This window comes from Peromyscus maniculatus, chromosome 4 (genome assembly GCF_049852395.1).
Source record: "Peromyscus maniculatus bairdii isolate BWxNUB_F1_BW_parent chromosome 4, HU_Pman_BW_mat_3.1, whole genome shotgun sequence".
NCBI lineage: Eukaryota > Metazoa > Chordata > Mammalia > Rodentia > Cricetidae > Peromyscus > Peromyscus maniculatus.
Genome location: NC_134855.1, coordinates 47,109,185 through 47,133,381, shown reverse-complemented (window position 1 = coordinate 47,133,381; position 24,197 = coordinate 47,109,185). Strand labels below are relative to the sequence as shown.

The 24,197-nt window shown below is 43.3% G+C and overlaps 1 protein-coding gene across 1 annotated transcript in view; it reads left to right on the top strand.

Moving 5' to 3' along the window:
• Positions 1 to 24,197, top strand: part of Lrp2 (LDL receptor related protein 2) — a 151,889-nt gene that overhangs the window by 23,062 nt on the left and 104,630 nt on the right. The window contains exons 2-6 of the mRNA XM_015987614.3: positions 8,692 to 8,799; positions 10,388 to 10,510; positions 12,107 to 12,223; positions 22,761 to 22,871; positions 23,213 to 23,326. Coding sequence (XP_015843100.1) covers positions 8,692 to 8,799; positions 10,388 to 10,510; positions 12,107 to 12,223; positions 22,761 to 22,871; positions 23,213 to 23,326 — 573 coding nt within the window. The remainder of the gene's footprint in view (positions 1 to 8,691; positions 8,800 to 10,387; positions 10,511 to 12,106; positions 12,224 to 22,760; positions 22,872 to 23,212; positions 23,327 to 24,197) is intronic.

Sequence of the window (24,197 nt, the reverse complement as noted above, 5' to 3'; positions counted from 1 at the left end):
TGCTCCATGTATGGGGGAGTCCCTCTACAGACCCTTGCTACAACTCAGCAGCTTGGGAAAGCACTGTAGGAATTTCAGACTAGCAGAAAAATCACGGGACCCAGTTCCACTTCTTTGGTTAAGGCTGGGAGTGATGTTTTAGACCCATAATGGATTTCCAGCTTAGATAGATTTTTACGAGTGTATCTGGTTGAGAGTAAGATGATAATGAGGAAATTATCTGGCTCTGATGTCTTCACCCTAAGGATGTTATGCTTACGGCTTTGGCTTTCACAGCAATGATCCTTTACATTACTGAAGAAGTCTTTAGGATTTTTGATGTCTGGCCTTTGCTTTCCTGGCCTGACCTCTCCCTCCCCTAGAATGGAGAAGCCCGTGGATGCTCTGGAACATTCCAGGGTGAAACAGGCCTCCCTGCAACTTAAGATTCTTTATCGCACTCCCAGGGGAGTTCATTTCACGTTACTGGTACCAGCAGCTGCGGCGTGATATTTCCCAATCTCAGATCTTATTGATGGGTGAGAAGGAGTGCAATTGCTGTTTAAGACATTTTATTATCTTTTGGAAGGGAAGAATTTATTCTAGGGGCTTTCTTAGATGATCTTTCATGTTAAGACATTTTGAACTTTGAGTGTCCAGTCTGCTTAGAGATTCTGGGAGTTGGTAGTCACTGGGGGAGGGGGTGGGGGATGGGGTGGTGGTGGTGGTACTGATAGTCGGTGGTTTTATTGCTGAGACAGTGGGGTGGGCACTCTTGACATTGCCCAGGTCAGAGCTGGGGTGCCTTGACTTCTGCGTTGCTCAGGACTGTTCTGAAAGATGTCCCATCTCAAATGTCAATAGCGTCCTTTCCAGAAGCCATGAGGAGCAGTGGCTTAATTCATAATGCTCTGTGCTGATAGACACACTGATTGTAGGGCTGGAGCTGCTTAATGAAAAGCCAGTGTACAAGAGACCTCCAAAGGGAGAGCAAGGCTGGTGACTGACTAGTGGATAGACGGGAAAGGAGGAAAGCAGGGAGTTATAAAAGATGGTGGTTCTGTTTCCTCATTTCTCATTGCTCAGCATAGAAAGGCTATACCCCTTTCTGGTGGCTTTTGGTCATGGAAAAGCCTGGGTATATCTATTACTAAGGCAAATATTAAAGACTTTGGAGTTGAACTGACCTTACAACTGAATTCTGTAGGCTGGATGCTCTCACACATTCACCTCGGAGAGCATGCTGGGCAAATATCCCTAAGGTATCTGTGCCCTACACAATAGAACCTGTTAACAATTGCCATGAAAACAGTTGTTTTAGATCTGGGCTACAGCTTTCGGAGGGCTACAAGGTGAGACCTGTCTCTGATAGAAGCCTCTTGGGGACTGCCCAGCATCCTACTTTCTGGCCCCTGCTTCTGCATGAGCGTCTGGGCAGTGAGGTCCTCATGGCCATGTCTGGACACTAGCCCAGACCAGGTTACCATTCATTTGCTGTCATTATGTTTGCTGAGACAGGTTGGGCTGCCTCTTAATTGTCATGAGTATGCATCATTTCATCCAACGTTCCTTTTTTTCTTTGTTATACCACTCTGTTGCTGTAAGACTAAGTAAGCACTTACCCTTGTATTTCGACTGGGCAAGGCAATCCAGTATGAGGAATAGGTTCCCAAGAACCAGCCAAAGTGTTAGAGTCAGCCCCTGCTCTCACTGCTGGGAGTCCTACAAATAGACCAAGCTACGGAACTATCACTTATATGTGGAGGGCATAGGTTGGTCCAATGCAGACTCCCTGGTTGTCAGTTCAGATTCTGTGAGCTCTTATGAACCTAGTTAGTTGATTCTGTGAGTTTTCTTGTGATGTCCTTGACCCCTCTGGCTCCTACGATCCTTCCTCCCTCTCTTCAGTGGGATTCCCCAAGCTCAGACTGATGTCTGGCTGTCGGTCTCTGTATTAGTTTCCACCGTTATTGAATGAAGGCTCTCTGACAATTGGGACAGTCTCCAATCTGGTCACAGGGGATGGCAAGTTCAAGCTACATATCCACTATTGCTAGGAGTCTCTTAACTAGGGTCATCCTTGGAGATTCATGGGAGTTGTCCTTGCACCAGGTTTCTGCCTGATCCTAGACGCTCCCCTTTCTAGTCCCCATCTCTCTCTCTCTCTCTCTCTCTCTCTCTCTCTCTCTCTCTCTCTCTCTCTCTCTCTCTCTCTCTTTCTTTTATTTTTTTTTCCGAGACAGGGTTTCTCTGTGTAGCTTTGCGCCTTTCCTGGAACTCACTCTGCAGACCAGGCTGGCCTCAAACTCACTGAGCTCCGCCTACCTCTGCCTCCCGGGTGCTGGGATTAAAGGCGTGCGCCACCACTGCCCGGCCAGTCCCCATCTCTTTCAGGACTCTCCCCCTCCACTCTCCTGGCTCTTTTCTTGCTCTGCTTTACAAAGGGCTTCTGGTCACTCCAGCACCCCGTGACTTGTGCTGCTCTCCATGCCCATCCCACAGGTCACTTTTATTTTTTTTGGGGGGGGGCATGATCTTATTAGCTCGGGGTGGGCTGAACTCTTGACCTTTGCACCTTTGCCTCTGATCGCCATCCCATCCAACCGTTCGTTGTCGTTTTTATTGTCTTTACGAATTGAGACCTAATTTATCTACTACTACAGTCTAATCCTGGGGTCAGCCTGCTTAGGTGTGAACCCACGAGCTGAGGAACAAAACTATGAAATGGGGCTGTTGACACTCCTCACGCACGGGGTTGCTGTGCTGATCAGCAAGCTCTGCCTGGAAACCATATGAAATAAATACCGCAGGCAAGGTCTGGTGAATGAACACAACTTCTCATTTGTGTTGTGGGGAATGAGGTGATGAACACGGGTCTGGAGTGACACAGGTCGAGAGCCTGAACTGGACAAACGTTTCTCTTTGTGGCTCTGGGGAACTTGGTTAGTTTCATGGAGGCTTCCACTAAGTAAGAATGTATCATTCATCCAGGGGGTCCCATGGTTATGTTATATGTACCTAATGAATAGTAGTTGCTGTATAAGTATTGCATAGCATGATCCCAATGATCTGTGAGCTCTGTGAAGAAGAGTCTTTCCCTTATTTCTTCCATAAGCACTAAAATAAAGTTTGCACATAGGAATCAGGGATTTTATTTTTATGGCTTTAGTGATTTTGATATCACACTCTTTGGTTCTATTTTTAAATTTTGTAAAAAAGATTTATTTATTTTTATTTTATATGTATGAGCTTTTCCTGCATGGATGCATGTGTATAATGTGCATGCCTGGTGCCTGTGGAGGTCAGAAGAGGGCACTGGATTCCCTGGAAATGGAGTTTAAGTTGTAAGTCACTGTGTGAGTGCTGGTTCTTTGTAGCAGCGGTCGGTGCCCCTTAACTGCTGAGCCTTCTCTCCAGCCCGTAACATTTTTTATGTGTATAGATGTTTTGCCTGTCTGCATGATTGTGCACCATGTATGTGCAGTGCCCACAGAGGAGGATTCCTGATCACCTAGAATGGAGTTACATATGGTTGTGAGTCACTGTGTGGGTGCTGGAAATTGAACCCAGGTCCTTTGGAAGGGCAGTCAGTGCTCTTAACTGCTGAGCCATATCTCTAGCCCCACACTTCATTTTTTAAAAGCAGCATTATAATAACCTCATCTTTTTTCTAATTCTATGGTCTGTGTGTGTGTGTGTGTGTGTGTGTGTGTGTGTGTGTGTGTGTGTGTGTGGTGTGTGTGTGTGTGGTGTGTGTGTGTGTGTGTGTGTGTGTGTGTGTGTGTGTGTGTGTAGGTGTACAAGGGCCATGGCATAGGTGTAAAAGAAGACAACTTCTAGGAATCTGTTCTCTCCTGCCGCGTGTTCTGGGGATCGAACTTAGGTCAGACTCTATCAGCCATCTCATCACAGCTCCCGCCTCCTTCCCCCCAATTCTTTCAATCTTAACCCTTTCACAAATTCTCTTCTTAGAAAAGAGGCAAATGGTCGTCAATGGGACTTTGTCTGAAGTCAACACTGTGGAGTAATTTCTGTCCCAAATCCTCTCCCCATCGCCTAGATCCTCTTAACACGTGCTTTTCCTTCCAAAAACACTTGGTCCCCTAGGGAAGGAAGTTCCTGCGTCTGATTCCAAAATGTGTGCAACTAAATAAATCACAGTGACTATTCCTCCTTCACTAAACTCAAAACAATTCCTTAATTCATCCATAATTTTTTCTTCACATTTTCTGTAGTTCATTTCAAATCCCTTGACACTGATGGACAAGGCTCTAATGTTTATAATGAGTAATGGTTTGGTATAATTTCCACCTCTGACCTACATAAAAGGTCAGTCTCCTTTGGAGATTTAGGGTTATCTGTTTATAACTTAATGCTGTTTCAATGACAGCCAAGGTAACAAATCATACAGATGATCCTGCCCAGCCTAATGGTGACTGGTTGGTAATGCTCACTAATGAAACTGAAGCAAGATCACGCCCTCACTTTCTGTGGAGCATTTTAACTGCTTGGTTTTCATAACAGCACGCTGAATGGGACCTGAAATTCTCTTGTACCCTTATTCTAGTCTATAAACTATTAGGCTCAATATGTTAAGAGGACATTTGCAGATGTCAAATATTTATGAATAAAGTCCACAAAACCGATGAATGCATTATCATGTGCAAGAAATGTACTCTGAAATATTAGAACAGGAACTGGGCAGGTGGCTCAGCTTGTGTATTGCTTCTTGGCACCTGTGATGAACAGCACACAACCACATAGCTTCCAGGGAGCCAGTGCTTCTGGCTTCCAGGCATCTGCGTGTGTGTGAGCGCGCGCGCGCGCACACACACACACACACACACACACACACACACGCACACGCACACGCACACGCATGCACGCAGGCTTGCATGCACACACGCACTCACTCCCTCCCCCCATAGAATTAGAAAAAAAGAGTGAAGAGGTTGTTATAATGATGCATTGCTTTCTCTTTTTTAAAAAAATTATTCCTAGGGAGAGATGGCCTGGCAGTTAAGAATACACACTGTTCCTGCAGAAGACTTTGGTTCCCATAAAGTGGCTCACAATTGCCTGTTACTCTAGCTCTGGAGGTCTGCATATTTGCAGATTCCTACATGCACATGCTGTACATACACTCATGTAAGCAAACATATACACAAATAATCTTAAAAAAAACTCAACCTCTTCATAGTCTTTATTTCTTTCAAATTAGTCCATTTATTTTCTTTTTGCTTTCTTTGGACTTTCACTAAGTGGCCCAGGCTAGCCTGGCACTCACTTGCATGGTGCAGATTTCATGAGACCTAGTTTTGCTTTTTCACCCGAGAGCTCCTCCTGCCTCAGCCTCCTGAGTGCTGGGATTACTGGCATGTGCCACCATACCTGCATTCATTTTTCTAAAAATGTAAGGTGATATATTCCCATTCATTGTTTGCTCTGTTACTGATTTCCTGACGTGTGTGCCTTTGGTAGCCCACAGTGCTCAGAGCCTTGCTAGAGACTGTAAATGATATGACCTTACGATATGACGAATGACCTTCTCAATCTAGTGGCTGTCCTCTGCCCTGGAAAACAATTACTTACCTCTTCTGGACACTATCTGCTACTTGAGTTCTTCTTGTCTTAAACATTTTCTTAGTCCAACACTTAGGCCTGGAAGCTTTGGATTCAACTACTTGTGAAGAACACTTGTCTTTTCTTACACTAATACCTTTGGGCTCTAAAGTGGTGAAATCTATCTCCGTGTTTGATTTAAATTTTCAGATTTCTTTTGAATTTACCTTTGTTTCTGAATGCTGCAAAATTCCCAAACTTTTAGTGCAATATTAGTTTCAAAAGTAGAGCACACTTCCTTTCCCAACAATGCATGAGTTCTGTGGAGTCTACACCACTCTGCATGAACTCAATGATAGATAGCAAGTTCAGAAAATAAATGAAAAGCCCACGTTCATTTTTGAGTTTGCAATAATTCGATGTGTACAAGGGAACACAGAACAGTGCTTAGCGGGGCTTGTTTACTGGTGTGGAACTACCAGGTTCAAGGAGTTCCTTTACATTATTTGCTGCTGAATGTTAAGCAAACTATTGAAGCACTCTGGACTTCAATCTGCAACATGGTATGTCTCAAGGTAGCTATAAGGACCAATAGGCACCTTGCAGGGCTTGTGATTAAGGCTGCTTCATTAGTACAATATACGTAAAAACAAAAACAAAAAAACCAAAAAACAAAAAACAACAAACATATGAACCAATTGAAATTGGTGGCACCTGCAATTGTAATCAAGCCCTAATCTAGACCTTTCCATGAACAATCTGTTTTTAAACAACACTGGCTTCTGAGAGACCACACAGCAATGATAAAGTATCTGTTTGTTTTTTCTGGGGGAGATATTTTCAAACAATGGTCATTTGAGAGTTATAGCAGACATGAAGTTCCCACTGAAAAGATGAATTTGACAAATGAATTATCTTAGAAATGCTGATAAATTGAATAAATTGGTTTTTACTTTAGATAATGTAGCAATTGGAAGATAAACCGGAAATCATGGCCTATAGTTTAAAATGCAACATTTCCCATTGGTTTCAATTTAAAATTTAAAATTTAAAATAATCGGCTTTGAAGTTTCAAAAATAATTTTTGTGTCTATTTTGTAATATTTTATGGTATTGCACATTGGTGTTTTTAGCAAAATTAAAATAAACAAAAACAAACTTCAATTGACTTGATACTAAAAATGACTTAAATATTATCAATTATGAAAATTATGAATTTTCAAAACAGGTAATACGCTACCCTAAGAATTTTCTTTCTGCAACAATAGAAAACTCTGACTAGATTGTCCTTTACAGTGGCTATGATTTTTCAACCAGGAGTGATTAGCTATTATGAGACACAAACGTATTAAGCTCATAAATATATTGTGTTGGACTATTAACAATAGACCTGATTGATAAAAGTGATTTAATATATGTTGTGTTAACAGCTGAACCTCCAAAGCCCCTAATCTCCCAGGGAACTATTGCTTTGTAGAACAAAATCCAATGAGAAGTTCTGGGATTCCAGAGTGAATTTGTACATTCCTTAGGGGCATTTTTGCAAGGGAGGTTGTTGTGTTTTAAAGGTAGTTGATAAGAGACCTCACCACCAACCCCAGGCCCGCACCACCAACCACCGCCATGCATTAGTCTATAGAAGGTATTTGGGTGTACGTACTCCTGTACCACTCGGTACCACCATCTAGCCAAGGGAAGTTTCTGACCATTTGCAGCATACATTATAAATCAGGGTGTCACTACCAGACAATCAGATTTGAACATTCCATGAACAAAGTAGCCTATATTCCCTAGGAATAGATCACTTAGCTCTGTTTATGTCTCGCTGTTGATACGCCTGCATTTACACAAGTCAGGATAACATCTTGTTTATTTATTCTAGGAGTAGGTAATTGATCTGTATATTTAGCTAAGGTGGGGTTAATTATAGCCAGAAACCTGAATTTTCTGATTTAGCATGATTACTTGAATATAGAAGGAAAATACAATTATTTTTTCCAACTTTGAAAAATACTCCTATTTCTTGGGTTTGAAATAAATTTGAATTTTTTTTTTCAAGTTGGGCTTGTGTTGGCTGCCCTCTTTGAAGAATATTTTCTATCTGGCACAAAATTCTTGGGGAGATCACTGGCCTGATGTTCGGGGTAGCTTGCAGATTTCCAATTGTCAGATTACTCCCCAGGGCCATCGCAGGATATATTTGCTAAACGAAACGAGCTTCAGTCACAACCCCTTTCCAGCTTCACTGCCACTTGGGGTGTGCTAATCTTTGGGGCCAGGTTTGTGCACTTCAGTTGCAGAAAATTTGTTTTGTAGCCTTGACAACGCACACATTAGTTTTTGAACAGAGCAGCCAAAGTTGGTCTGAATTTACAGTCTCTACATATAGTGTAATAGTTAAGAGGTATAAGGAAGGCGATTAAACATTGCAGCTAAGCAAACAGTGGAATAGCCATGCTAACCTTCTGGTTAGTGTTTGCCTCTGAGTCTTTGTTTCTTCCTAACCATTTCCACAGATGGAATATATTTCCTAATATACCAAGACATAGATATAAGAAAGTACTACCTTGTTATTGGATAGGAGTGTTGTAGTTTATTATAAATAATGTGGGGAAAATATTTCAAATCTTGATCAATATTTTGTTCTTTGATCAGTTCCTTAGGAAAAGGAGATGTAGATGTGAAAGTCCCAAATTTCTCTCCTGACCTGAGTGCTGGGATTAAAGGCATGGGCCACCATGCCCGGCAGAGCAAACCTTTTTATAGAGCAAGGTGCATGCTGTCAAATCACTTCCTGGACAGGTCATGCCAAGGTGTAGGCTAATCAACGGTGGATGAAAATATCCTTCTTGCAGACGTCCAAACAAATGCCTTTTATGTTATCAGTGTGAAATTGCTTTCCTAATTTTACACATAATTTGCATTCTTTTGCTACTAAATAGTTGAATATTTTTTCATTTCATCCCTAACTTGTATTTCTTTCATGAAGTATCTTATTTTTCTTTTATTGAAAAATATTTTTCTCACATTCTGATTAGTTTCCCCTCCCTCTACTCCTCCCAGTCCCCCCCCCCACCTCCCCTTGCAGCACGAAGTATGTTAAGAGTTTCTGTTGTTGTTATTAAAATGCCTCTTCCTTGCTTATTACAGAATGTGGCAGCGGGAATTTTCGCTGTGGCAATGGGTACTGTATCCCTGCAGCCTGGAGGTGTGACGGGACCAGAGACTGTTTGGATGACACAGACGAAATTGGCTGTCGTAAGTGAGGACGAAGAGCCAGACCTGGCTCTGTTTTGAGTGACACAAATAAGTGCTGTATGATGTCGGCTGTGGCAGAGAGAAGGGTCATGCTTTGGTAGACCCGGGGCTGGGCTAGGGCTTGTGAACTGGCATTAGCGGTAGTAAGTCTTGCTCCCTTTGGAGGGAGGGCCTCAGTTTACATCAGTTCCTTGCTGTGAGCCTGTGACCTTTACTGAGAGGGGGTTTGTACTTGGTTTTCTGAAACTTGAAAATTAAGATTTGCTGGTTAGTCTCCTGGGGAATTTTGTAAATCAAAAGATGTATGCGAACTGCTGTGGTTTATAATTCAGGGGGAGCGTCTTTTTATACGTAAAAAGCCGTAGAGCAACTTGTGAGTTACCACAAAGAACATACAACAGTTACTTAAAAATCTAGATAAAACCTGAAATTCATTTTAGTTATTTAGATCTACTTTTAGAAATCATTTCCACACATTTCTTTATGTAAATATCCCTCAGCATTATTCTGAGTAGATTTCAGATCAAGAAATAACCTCAGAGTAGTTGAGTCACTTATCACAGGGGTCACAGTCACAGCTCTCAAGTCACTGTCCCCAAGTTCTTGGCTCTCCCTGACTAGTCGGAGGCAGTGAGTCACCGGCTGCTTTTTGACAGGCAGGAAGACAGGCAGCAACATGAGTGTTGTTTTGAATGGGCCGCTCCACGGCACAGTAGGGCAGTGATGCTTCAGCGAGGCATTTGGAAATGGGAGGAAGGAAAAGCAAAGGGTTAGGGGCCCCTCACACTTTCAGGCACAAACTGCTCACCTGGGAGCTGGTAAAAACAACTGCGAGTTTTTATTCCGTGTTGAGGTAGAGCCTGCTAGTTTTCCGTTTCTACTAGTCCCTGGGTGGTGCTGATGCTCTTATTTTCTGAATCATCCCTTGAAGGAGCAGAATATGACTTTGTGAATCTCTGTCATATATATGATTCTGTAATAACACACTCTGACTCCTGTTTTTAAGTAGTGGGCAGAACGCACGGTTAGTCTAGGATGTAAGCAAACATGGACAGTGGCACCCTATGACAACATCCACCGTGCCTGTGACAATGACAGCCAACATCACATGGCTCTTAGACACATGTCATTTACTTTGTTTTTAGGATGCATACATTAAGACTCAGAAGTCACAAATTCCTAAAACAAGTAAATGTGGGAATAATTATTTCACTCTTGGTTCTCTCTTCACATTTCACGTATTTTCCATTTATTATGACACTTTACTATTATTGGATGTTAGAAATGTAACAAAAACAAAAAAATTTTTTTAACATAAATAGGATTTTGATAATTTTGCCTTAGATCTGTGTGTGTGTGTGTGTGTGTGTGTGTGTGTGTGTGTGTGTGTGTGTGTTTGCTTTTATCCTCTGTATACATTGTTTGGGATCACCTGTTTGGATGCCATGGATGATGTGACAGTGAACTCGGGCACGGACTAATTACTCTCAACTGTGTGGAGTGAGAGTTGACAAGGTTCTCTTCAGGCACTGCTGCTGTACTGTGGGGCAGAGGTCTGCCAGCATACACCCCGCTTGTTTTGTTTCAGCTCCCCGGACCTGCAGATCCGGCTTTTTCCTGTGTCCTGCTGAGCAGACCTGCATCCCCCACTCCTGGGTGTGTGACCAGGACCAGGACTGTTCAGATGGCGCGGATGAACGTCAGAATTGCCGTAAGTGTTGATGCCGGGGTTTTCTTCTGGTTCTTTGACATTTGAAGTCTAGCCTCTTAGAGACAGGTGATACCAATTCTTCAACACTGGGCTGGGAAGATTCTTAAACTGTCTGGTAATCTCATTCAGAGGCTGGGTCATACACGATGTGGCTAACTACAGAGTTAGACCCCCTGAGGCTTGGAACTGGTTAGCTTCCCAGGCTTTAATTTGGAGTACAGGCAAAATTAAAATAGTAACAGTGAGTGAGCCCCATTTCAGGATGGTCCTGCCACTCTTAGCTCTGTGGGCTGATAACTCAAGTCTATGCTTAGGTGCCAGATCTTCTGCCTGCCCTTTATGGAAATAGATTTTTACAGGAGAGCTGCCGTCAACAGGCGTAAAAAGAGATCAGAGTCCCTATTGGTTCTCCTCTCTCCTTCCTTCACTGCTCATGCTTGGTCACGAGTCCCTGGCTGATAGGCCTCGGTACCTTTCTAAGGCTTAGTGCTACTTTCCCATTCACAGAGTGCTTTTTATCTGAGTGCTGAGTGAGTGAGGTGTAGCCTGACCCTGTTGCAAAGGCCCGCTTAGACTGGGGGCCTGAATTTGAGGCCATTTGAGCTAAGTAATGAGTTCCAGGTCAACCATGGTGACAGAGTGAGATCCTGTCTAAAAAAATAACGAAGCTAAATATCCAATTAACTGTTTGCCAGCCACGATATGATTTTCAGTGGCCTCCGTGAAGATACTGATGCTTTCCGCTTCCATGTCCCAGCCTTCTCAGCATGTGGCCTGGGTGCTCCCTGCTGGTCTTTTGTTCATCTGGGTCAGTTATTTATTTGCCCCCAGCTGTGTGTGTAAAGTGTCTCAGTCTCTTCTTCTGTATGAGAGGAAGGTGTTATTGCCATTCCCTCTCCCTGTGAAGTAGCCGAGGCTGGCCTGGAACTCTGACCCTCTTGCCTCTCTGTCTACCTTGCCTTCTCGGTTCTGGAGGTATAGGTATATACCACCACTCCTTCCTGTGACACTAATGGCGCAATCCCTGTGTGTCTGTGAGCCACACCTGTCGTTTGCCTTTTTAAAGATTTGTTTATGTATTCATTAATTTAATTGTGTGTGTGTGTGTGTGTGTGTGTGTGTGTGTGTGTGTGTGTGTGTGTGTGTTTACCTGAATTTATGTGCGCTGTGTGCCTGTAGGAGCCTGAGGAGGCCAGAAGAGGGTGATGGATCTTGTGGAACAGGATCATTGGTGGTTGTGAGCTATGATGTGGGTGTTGGGAATTGATCCTGGGTCCTCCCCAAGAGCAACAAGTGCTCTTAACCACTGAAGTATCATTCTATCCCTGTACTTACCTGTCTTTGCTTAATGCCCATATCTTATTTGCCCTCTGTCATATACCTTTTAAATGCATATTGCACTCACCACATGTTAACTAACAGAACTGTCTGCACTTCACAGTGTAAGGCCTTTGCTTTTACACATCGTCACTGTGAAGTGTGCATCCACTGTGTGTTCTCTGCTTGTTTCTTTCCTTACCTATCATCATTCACGCTTGGCAATCATCAATGGGCCAGCCTGCATTTGGTAATAATGTTCTCTTTTCTTCTCCCCAGCTGGGACCACATGCTCAAGTCAGCAGATGACATGCTCCAACGGTCAGTGTGTTCCGAGCGAATACAGGTGTGACCACGTCAATGACTGCTCCGACGGCTCTGACGAGAGAAACTGCCGTGAGTCCGCCCCAGCCTCTGCACAGTGTTTAGTTTCGCCTCTGGCATTTTAATCAACTTGCTAGATTTGTTGATGGACAGAAATGCCCACAATACGCCTCTTGTTGTTGAAATCTCCTGGCAGATTCTTTTGTGGATTAGGGGTGATGGTCTGATAGCAAGCCTATTTTTAAGACACTCTGTCCTGCCTTACTCAGCATGTCAAGTTTTTGAAGTAAGAAACTTTAAAGATTAACAGAATTCCCATACCTTATTGACTAATAGAGCACAAAATTCATTTTGGAAAAAAAAACAAAAAACAAAAAAAACTATGGCTTTATTACATTGCTTTGATTATGTTTCTAGGTAAAATTTCTCAATTTTTCTCCTTTTGGTTGACTATATTCCAGATTACTCTGGAAAATAGTTATGTTTTGAAAATGTATTTCTCTATAATGTTAGATTAGTTTGTAACTGTTTACCACAAAGTAAGGCATATAAATCAGTATTCTCTGTATAATGTATAAATAATAACTGTCAAAATAGAAACTGCTGTATTGTGTACTATGAAATAAGCAAAGAGGAATCTGTTTCCCTTGAAATTTATATAGAGCTGTCAGGGGCTGAGTGTGATCGGGAGTAGAGGCAAGCAGGCCGGCCACCAAGTCACCATAGCAAGTTCTAGGCTGGCCAGGGTTACACAGTGAGACCCTATATGGGAACACAGACGTTTGGGCTGGGGATGTAACTCGGTTGGCTGACTGTTTGCCTGGCATGCATCATGACCTGGAGTGGATCTCCAGCCGTGCATACGCCAGGTGTGGTGGTGCGCCTCTGTAACCCGATCCTGGAGGCTTGAGGACCAGGAATGCCATTTCTGTTTCCTTTCATTTTGGACGTTATGCAGATAATTGACCGGACACTGGTTATTTTAGAATTGGTAGGGTGTGTGTGTGTGTGTGTGTGTGTGTGTGTGTGTGTGTGTGTGTGTTCATGAATCAAGGAATTGCTACTTTGTGAAGCAAACATTAGGTTCTTTACCACCACACAACGGTGGTAAATGGTATATTATGCACTCTGTGATTTCAGAGCATTATAAATTCCAGTACTAGGACAGCAGGTCAGGCATCATACTTTCTTGCAAATATAGGAACTAAAACGCCAAAGGGTATAGACTGCCATGCTCAGAGTCTGGCCACTACCAGAAGGAGGGAAGGCCCATCATTCACAAAGAGAACACCAGAAGCTTGTACCACCAGACCACAGGCTGTGTCTTTCTTTATCCCTTATTTACAAATGTGTAAAAATGAAGCTTTATTCCAAATGTACTGAGGCTGAAGGAATGCTACTTTGAGAGAGGAAAAGGCAGACGAGGCAGTCTTTGGAGTGTTTCCATGTGAGTAAACTCCAGCCAAGGCCAATGTTGCTAGTACAACTTGCTTTGGATCTTTTGGAAAAAGCTGGGTGGGATGAGAGCATGCAAGTAGCCACAGTGAGAAAGAGAAGAGGAAGGGACTGAGCTTTTAGATCAATTAATTAAGTGTGTGTGTATACACACATACATTTACATGCACATGAGGCTCCCCATGTGGGTTCTGGGGATTGAACTCAAGTCTTTGGCCTGGTGACCAGTGACTTTATTTACTGAGCCATCCCACCAGACCTGAAACACTCTTTGAAATACAGATGTTCTTTCAGTGCAAGTGCTTGGTAAGGTGAGGAGAGCAATTCCTAGTCTAGATCCTTGCCTCTGGAATGAGACATGTCAGGTTCTCTTCAGTGCACGTAAGGCCTTAAGAAAATCTTTATTTAAGGAGTTTTGCAATGTCCAGGTCTCACTGCCTCTGCCTTGTGAGTACTGGGATTAAAAGCATGTGCTAGCATACTAGTAGATTGTATTTTACAAGTTATTCTTTATGGCTTTTTACTGTGGAAGTCTTATTTTAAAGTTCAGGCAAATGCTCATACACATAAACAAACAAACAAACAAAAGCTCGAAAGGAGGATGGGGTGGGAGAAGGGGAGGGGAGGAGGAGGAAGAGGATGGGAAGTCATGTCAGTAGTTTTAGAATTTTCCAGTCTGGATTCTGTTGGTTGCATTCTTTGTCCTTCATGTTTTTTTTTTTTTTTTTTTTTCTGTCTCCTGGATCTCCTGGAAATTAGCTAGATCTAAAGTTGTCACTCTGGCACCAATGGCATCTGGGAATTCAAGACTCCTCTGTGTATTGTAGGGTATGTCTGTCTACTAGATGCCAGTAAGTAGCACATGCTCATTGTGACAACTCAGTGTCTTCAGACATTGTCAAAGGTCTTCGGGAGCAAGACCACCCTCTTGCTGCTCCGGCTGCAAATGGCTCAGGCAGAACAGATGTATGGACCTTCTAGAAGGGGATGTCGCATCAAAGCAACAATCCTCTGTACAGCGTGCTGTGCCAAGCTGTCTGTGTTAGTGGGTAGTGATAATCTTTGCTGAGATCCATGTCATCAGTGATGCTTAGCTGTTTTAAGCATCAGCTTGGACATGCAGCAGCTTTAGTGTTCCTGTGTGGTCAAGGGTTAAGTGAGACTTAACCAGAAGGCAGGCACATTTTTCTCTTGCTTCTGTAATTATTCTGCCCAGAAGTCATTGCTTGTGGACAAACACAAAACAAGATTATGATTATGACATACATTTCCCTTTTCTCAGAGATAAGGTTGTATCAGAAATGGGTCATAATCTGTCAGATACTTAGAGATAACTCAGACAACAATGGATGAAGTAGAAAAACTCCAGATAATTTATTTCCCTAATATTTGAAGACCAAGAAGCTTGGCTCTATTATTTGTAGCTCTGCCAGTGAGACCAGACCTCTATGTTATGATCCCCACTCTTTCAAGTTTCTAAAGCCAAGACATTGCCCTCCAAGAGAGAACACCTTGTGTCCATTCCAGGAATTCCTTTCCAGAACAAAGAATGATGTGCTGGAGTCTTCTTAGGGAGGTGGAGATGGCGGGGGAGGAGGTAGAGAATGGATGGTAGAAAGGCAGAAGGATTAAGGGCCCAATAAATGGATCATCTATGACCTCAAAGTGTGAGATAGGCATTGGTGACGCATGTTTGTAATCCCAGAACTTGGGAGGCTGAGCGAGGCAGGCGGACTCCCGAGTCTGAGGCCAGGCCTCCTGCGCCACCCCTCACATAAATTTCCTATGACATAAGAGATGCTTAATGCATCTGGCCTTTTTGCCTGCTGTGTTTTCATGTACTGTTGGTTATTCTACACCTTGAGGAGTATTTCTACCTAAGTTAAAAGCTTTGAAATAGGTATAGTACAGGATCACCCCCCCCCACCCCTCCCCTCCAGTTACTTTATTACTCAATCTGGTCATCTGTAAAATGGCACCTGATATTAAACAGCTTGTCCATTTCTTCTTTTAAAGGAACAGAAAGACTGAAAACTGCAGTCCATTTTACTTGTAATGGGATTAGCATCAAGCAAAACCACTCATGCAGAGTCTTAGATAAACATCAGAACAATGCCCCAATTATGGGTCATTCATTTAATATACCGCAGTGACTTTCGGCTGCTCGAAAATAGTGGCCATTTTCAGGGAAGTGAAAAAGATTATTTCATTTTATTGAGCGCCAGATAGGAATGATTCTGGTGCGAGTAAAACTATCGCTAATTATCGTGGGTTTGCAGCCCTCTCTTTGTGATTTAGGAATGCTAAAGAAAGGGTAAAATCCCTGTTACAATGGAGGCTTTCTTGCTGGTCAGCGGAGGTATTTGGTCTGCCCTCAACCGCGCCTGCTTGGTTCCTGATGGTTCATTTCTATTGACTTTCTTTTCAGAATTTAAACACTTTTTCTTTATATGCCTAACTGCGGAAACTCCAACTGAGGCCGCAGTTGGAAGGGGTCAGGAAGACAGTTGAAGTCACGCTGGACTGTGAGGGCTCTCAGGAAGAACACACTGTCTTGCAGCCTCTGTTCACAACCCGATGCCCAGTGAGCCTTGTTCAAGTGACCCTGGCACACATATCCCAGTACAGTTGTACCTGCTTAGCGTTCTCACACCGAGCCAGGATTCTGGGTCCTGAAATTTGAGGAAAAAGAAGGGGAAAAAAATCTTTTTTTTTTTTTTTTTTTTTGTTTTTCGAGACAGGGTTTCTCTGTGTAGCTTTGCGCCTTTCCTGGAACTCACTTGGTAGCCCAGGTTGGCCTCGAACTCACAGAGATCCGCCTGGCTCTGCCTCCCGAGTGCTGGGATTAAAGGCGTGCGCCACCACCGCCTGGCTGGAAAAAATCTTTTAAATTTAGTCTCCATCAAACAAAAACTTTATAAATATCTCCCGCCTTTATAACAATTTTAAGATCACAGTTAGTTGTTGCCCAAATCCTCTATCTGTGTCACAACAAAGCCACACACAGTTGTCCTTAAGGACTCCTGCCCCCCCCCCCCCCTTTTGAGATATGCTATCACTATATAGCCCTGCTGGCCTGCAAAAGATCCAACTTCGGGAGGATTCTTGTCAGTGTCCGCAGCCACCAACATTTTGTTATATACATAACGGTTCTTGAGTTATTGTTTTGTAATATTCTGGATAGCATTTATGTTGTCTGTTATTCCATCCCCTCAAACAGGATGAGAATTCCACAAGATTAGGAGTTTTATTACATAGCTCCATCTACAGTGCCTTGATATTTGTGGTATAAAGTAACAGTAATTTTTTTTTATATTAGTTTGGGTTTTTGAGACATCAGTTTTCTATGTAGCCTAGAATGCATTGTACAGATCTCTTTCAGAGTAATGGAGTTACAGGCATGTGCCGCCATGGCCAGCTGTATGAGTACATTATGTCTATATTCATGATAGCCTGACACAATTGAAAGGCTGTAAGAATTTTGATTTTACTTGTCATTCTTTCCCCCCGGCCCCCAACAGGGTCTTGTTACATAGTCTAAGCTGTCCTCATGCTCAAGGTCCCCTGCCCAAGTCTCCTGAGTGCTGGGGTTGCAGGTGCATGGCACTGCATTTGTTTTTTGTTTAAACTCAGACCTAAGAAGGTGGATTTCAGTATTTAAATGTTGAGTAGGATCGCACGGGGTAGATGGAAAGGAAAAGAATAGAAGACCGAGATGAAGGCAGCGCTCTGTGGACTACCGGGTCCACATACTGACTTGGGCTCCCAGCAGCGGGGCTAAACCACACTCTTGGATTGTGGAGTGCAGTTTCACGATTCGGAGGTGCAGCTGGCTACCGGGACTAATCATGAGGATGAGACAGGAATAGATAGGACCAAGGTGCTGACACCACATGGCTCCACAAGTCCTTCTATATGGGAACAGTGCCACTAAATGTGGTATATGTTATAAGTGTGTGCACAGAAATGTGTGTAACACAGGGTAGTTTTTGTACTTTGGCAGTCTTTGCACTGTTGACTCTTGTATTGGAGTGTATGTGGCCAGTTTGTATGTACCTGTGCAGGTGGAAGGAGGGCTGAAGTAGCTCTCTGGGCAGTCTCAGGCACAGTCTGAGTCTCATCCCAGGCCAGTGCACACAGATGCTAGGTTGGAATTGGGGACTTTACATACCAAATTGGCATCTTTGTAGAATACGCTATGAGACTGGACTGTGGAGATGGCCTCAACTTTCCAAGCTTCCTAAAGTAGATGGGAAGTTAAGAGAAAGAATCTCACTGCCTCGAGTTACTTGGTTTTCTTTCTATCTTCTCCTTTCTCTCAGTCTCCCCCCTCCTCCCCCATTTATTCCCCCTCCTTCCTTCCCTCCCTCCCTCCCTCCCTCCCTCCCTCCCTCCCTCCCTCCCCACAGGCTCTTTGTGTCTTGGCTGGCCTGGAATTCACTATGTGGCTCAGGCTGGCCTCAACTCCCCCACCTGCCTCGCCTCTCAGATCCTGAGACTGAAGGCCTGTGCCTTCTTGTCTATGTTCTTACAGTATTCATAGGCTAATGAAGACTATTATCTTAGAGCTGTGTCTTCTGGGGCGAATGATTCCAATCTTAGAGGTTCAGACCCTCTACTGTATTCAGATGGCTTCTCTCTTGATTGGTTTGGTTTTGAGACAGTCTCTGGATAGTCCTAGCAGTCCCATATCTCACTAAGTAGACGGGCTGGCTCCCTAGATCTGGTACCATCGTGTCTGGACCTTCTTGATTATGTAACTATAGCATGAAAGCTTCTTGCACAAAAACCAAACCACTTAAGGGGAGAACAACGTGTGTATGTTTTGTGGCACGTCAATCTGTGGGGAACAAGTCACTCCATTGGGACAGGAAAAGAGGAAGGAGCAGGGTGACATTTTTGTCTTAATTAACTGGTCCTCGTGAGTCTTTCCTGTCAACAAGGTCCAGAAAGAAGCCAGTGCTCTCAGGAGTTGGTTCCTTGCATTGTGCTTTCTCGGCTTGACAATTTTGCAAGACACCGTGGTCACTGGGTGACTTTGCTCCATGGTGTGTAAGGTTAGGTGTAGGTTTGCCAATATATAAACTCTCAAATTATGGCTTCCCGTTCATGGCTTAGCTTGAAATTCCTTATCATTTTTGGCATTTTTAGCAAGGGAAATTTGGACCTGTTTCTTATGGGTGGATATCCATAGGGGGATTATACCTCAAGTTATCTACACACAGACCAGAAGGTGTACAGGCCTTGTGGTTGGGCGTTGTCCTCCTTTGTTTGATTCATTATCATCTTAGGTGGAGACAAAAATAGCTGTTTGTTCTTCATTCGGAGCGCTGACCTCTGGCCATCCTGATACCACCCTGATCCGGCCCTGTTAGCTTCGGGGGAAAGGGCCTTGTCAGGGGATACTGATTAAAATCTCCTTTAAGTTTTATGGTTGGAGAAAACAAGGGCCTTGCCCAGCACATTGATTCCAGATCCTTCCTAGCCATAACAATCACCTTAAATGTGGTAGCCACAGTCCAAACCCAAATAAATTTTCCCTCTGACAGGAGGCTTATCTGGCCAGAGCGCTGGCAGAGAGCTGGCTTTGGGCTGGATGCTGCACTCAGAAGGCTAGATAATGTGTTGACTCCTGGAACTCTCTGGCACATGGTGGTGGTGGGGTAAAGGGTGAGGGATTTGAGTGAGGCCCTCACCTGGCCATTGACATCTCTGGGAGGCAGAATTAATAAACAGTGTGGCCCATTAAAAGGCACTTTTGCAAACCACAGCATCCCCATCATGAAAGGAAAACAGCAGTTTAAGTGTGAACTCAGTTTTGGGCTATCGTAAAATAAAGTTCTGAACACATTTAAAGTTGTAGTTAGCCTGTTTTGTTTTTGATGTTTGATCTTATGAATTCAGTTTTCGGAAGTAGAAGGTCGCAGAGAGCAAGCAGATGGTGACATCTGACAACCGACCCCATTCATTGCTTCCTTCTCATTCTCTTAGATAAGGGTCTATGTGTTCTTCAACTTCTTTTTACTGTTTTTTTTTTTTTTTTTAAGAATACTGTTTAGAGCGAACACTTAGTTATTGTGTACCAGACATGATCACATGCTGAGTCGTGTGCACTTTGACCTTTGGTCCACCAATATTTTTTTTTTGGTAACAACACTGAACCACCCTTCGTTAGAGTTTCTGGGTCCTTCAGACTCTTGGGCCCTGGGGATGTCCCTTGCACAGCTGCAGGGCACTCATGGCTGCCACCAAGACACCTGTTGTGTGGGGAAATCTTCTGTGCCTCCAAAGGTTTCAGATCACATACCCTTTCTTTCCCAGAGTACCAGAAGCATCCCTGTGGCCGTCCATCCCCTGTGGCTGTCCATTTCCCATATAAAGTGGGAAGGGCAAGATCATTCCCCTCAGTGAGCTCCCGACACCTAGGACACTTTCATGTTGCAGCAACTAAGGGCCCTGGAAAAGACCCTTCTGTTGAAGTCATGTGATTAGTGACTGTGTGCAACTTTGAAAACTCAGATATGGAAGAACAGTTGCTGGCCTAGCTCTGGAATCTGAAAGGAATTAGGATAAGCCTTTTACTATAGAAAACTGGGAAAAAAATATTATTTGATCTTATTTTTAACATCAGGACAAGGTGAATTTAGCTTAGCAAGGATTCTGTACACAGCTTTTGCTTGAAAAGACTTTGGGACCATGTGTGTAAAATCTCAAGTTGGGTTCTTCAGCATACATAGTTTTAGCTTCAAGGTAAGGATGTGCTACCTATCTCACTTTGAAACTTGCCTTTTCCTTGGTTAAAAATAAGTCGGAAAACAACTTGAGAATCACAAGGAAAATAATCCTCAGTGAGAAAGATAATCGGACTCAGGAGGAGAGCACACTTGTGTGAAGGACATACAGAATGTCACATAAGATGTGGTGCCCCACACCTGTAATCCCAACCCTAGGAGAGCTGAAACAGGGGGATCATGAGTTGAGGCCAGCCTGATCTACACAGTGAATTCCAAGCTAGCTTGGGCTACATAGCAAGACGCTGTCACAAAATGAAAGAAAAGTAACAAAGCAAAGCAGACATTCAAAAAAAGTCATGTAACTAAGATGCCTACCTGGGATAGGAAACTCAATAGCAATATTGACCAGTTCTTTCTCCTTCCTCCTCCTCCTGTTTCTCCTTCCTCCTCATCTTCCCTGTCTTCCTCACTTTCCTCTTTCTTTTTTTTTTTGTTTTTGTTTTTGTTTTTTGAGACAGGGTTTCTCTGTGTAGCTTTGCGCCTTTCCTGGAACTCACTCTGTAGCCCTGGCTGGCCTCGAACTCACAAAGATCCACCTGCCTCTGCCTCCCAAGTGCTGGGATTAAAGGCGTGCGCCACCACCGCCCAGTTGTTTTTTTTTTTTTTAAGCAGAGTTTCACTCTGTGTCTCTGGCTGGCCTGGAACTTACTATGTAGTCCAGGCTTTCTTTCCTCAAACTTAAAAAAATAACCCTCTTGCCTCGGTTTCCTGGAGTCACAGTTCTGAGCTACCATCCCTGGTAGTAGTGAACATTTTTTTTTCTTTTTTAATACACTGAGTGGTGTTTCAATTCTTGACTCTAAAATAAGTAAGGCAGGATCCATGAGCTCAAGAGTGTCATTATGTAAAGGACATACAGGGCAGACAGACAGCCTGCCACTCCTGCATTGGGCATTGATTTTCTTCTATGACCCAGAAATCTAGGTTAAGCATCTAGTTAATATTGATGTGACTGTGTAGATAGATCTATATGTATGCATATGTGTGTATATGTATGTATGTGTGTATATATGCATGTGTTTACGTATGTATGTGCATGTTATGCATGCATGTGTGTGTATGTCTATATGTATGTATTGTAGCAACTCTTCAGTCACATTTGTTTATTCGGCAACTTCAAGGTTGAAGACATCTGCACTAAGGTAGCGACTTTCCCTTTGTTACTACTGTCTGAATAACACAGCGTGACAAGCATTTGCAGGCATTTTCATTATATGAGGAGTCACAAGCCATCTAAAGACATATGAGATGTGCGGGAGGATGGATGCAGATTATGCACAAATCGGCACTATTTTATGTAAGGGACTCAGGACTCTTTGGGTTTTGATACTCACAGTATGATCCTGGAGCCAGTCTCCATGGACACCAAGCTATGACAATGATATGTGCTTGAGGAACAAGCGTGCTTTTTTTTTTTTTCCTTCATGCTTCAGTGCATTATATTTACATGACTCAGGTCTTTTTAAATGAAGTACATAGTTTCTTTTTATTCCAAGATATTAGAAGCTGCTTTTATAGGGCAGTCTTTTTGCAAGTTTCACTTCCCCTTATTTATTCATTATTTATTTATTTTTTTATTTTACAATACAATTCAGTTCTACATATCGGCCACGGATTCCCTTGTTCTCCCCTCTCCCGCCCCACAATCTTTTTTTTTTTTGGTTTTTCGAGACAGGGTTTCTCTGTGTAGCTTTGCGCCTTTCCTGGGGCTCACTTGGTAGCCCAGGCTGGCCTCGAACTCACAGAGATCCACCTGCCTCTGCCTCCCGAGTGCTGGGATTAAAGGCGTGCACCACCACCTCCCGGCTCACAAAAGTGTTTTTTAAAGCTGTTTCTAGACATTGTTTCCTTAGGACTGTCTACCCTGTGTGGTATTATTCATATATGTAGACAGAAAATGAGCAGGTTGAGTAAATAGTCACTGGCTATTTTCTCTGCTCTTGGCCAAGGTCTCCTGGTCTCTAGACTTGCTCTCTTCCCCCCCCTCCAGTGAGAGAAATGGCCCTTCATTTTCCAGCGTGTATGTAGCAGTACATGGGTTTTCCTAGGATGTAATTTGTATTATATAGGAAGGAGTTCCATTTTGAATCATTTTATAATTCTTCAGCTTTCATCTCAAAAGTTACACACACATCTTTAGGGAGCTATCTCTTGGCTCCCACATGTTCCTATGGTGAAGTTTTGGTGATTGCTCATTTGTATATCATTTGCTGTGTGTGTCTTTGTTTGATTAGTACACTTGTTCCTCCCTGACTAGTCCCAAGAGGTCAGGGCCATCTCACATCCAGTGCCTAGCATATTGCAGCCAACTGAAGGAAATGTTCATTGAAAGGATTCGTTATTTCTTTTTCTCACAACAGATTATCCAACATGTGATCAACTCACTTGTGCCAATGGAGCCTGTTATAACACGAGTCAGAAGTGTGATCAGAAAATTGATTGCAGAGACTCCTCAGATGAAGCTAACTGCAGTAAGTCACGTGCCTTCGAGGTGTGTGTGGTAGTCAGTTGACGCTGGCTTATCCTGACTCGAGAGAAACAAATGCATACAATTCTTCCCAAGCCTGTGTCTACTGGATCCATATTAACTCGTTGTTTGAAATCATCCACCATTGGGAGTTTTTGCACCATGAATTTTGGCAGAAGCTACAAATCAGGCCCTTTTAGTTCCCCATGGACTGGTTGTACCATTGGCCACTGCCTAATATGTGACTTTTAAAACATGAGGTAGAATCTTCCAGTGAAATTAGAAGGTGACAATTCAATTGAAATTATCTCTTTCTTTCTTTCTCTTTTTAACCCTGTGTCTCAGCTTCACTGTGTTCACACAAGGAATTTGAATGTGGCAGTGGAGAGTGCATCCTTCGTGCCTATGTCTGTGACCATGACAATGACTGTGAAGACAACAGCGACGAACATAATTGCAGTAAGGGTGTTTCCTCAGGCTGGGTCATGTGACAAGGGGTACTTCTTCCTCTCCCATACACTAACAGACCGCATTTTTCCCCTCAAAGAAGTCTGATGGCAGATGAAGCCAAAAGATAATGGAAAGACTATTGCTGCAATCTTGTTAGTATTGCTTGACCTGGGTTCCTCCAGGGATCTCAGTTTGCATTCTTCCTTACATTCTTTGAGACAGAGTGGCAAGTCACAACATGCCACAGGACTCTGACGTTGATAGTCGATCTTGAGAGAAAAGGGAGCTTTCTCCTAACAGTGGTTCTAGCTCCAGTTTTGAAATTTCCACTGCATTAAAGTTAGAAGTCCAGGAAAGTTTCTATGTTTGTTGTGAATGACTTTCATTATCTCTGCATCTTTCTGACCCAACAAACATCTCTGTGTCTTAGCTGTACTCCGAAGTTCCTTTCTTGGAATATTGTAAACTAAGAAGACATGATGATAGCCGTTTTACCAGCTCCTACGAGTCACCTGCTTCCTGGGGTTGTCTACTTACAATAATCTCTCACCTGCTTTGATCAGCTGGTGCCCCATCTCCCTGCTTTTCTGGGGAGTTAGGCATGATTTTCTCCTTGGAATCTGGGCATTAAAGAGAGTTAGGCACCGTGGGACGGGTGACTCCGACAGTGTAGATGAGAGTCAATGCTTGTGGTAAAGTCAGTAAACACTGAGTGTTGGCACGGATGGCATCTTGATCACCGCACAGCTCTGTTCTCCAGCTCCTGAGTTCATTTCCTGGAGGCAAAGCTGCTATTATTTTGGCCTCCTTTTCTTCTTCTTTCCTCCCCCCACCCAAGCTATTAAGGCTCAAACCGATGTAGAAGCATCAGTTTCTGGGA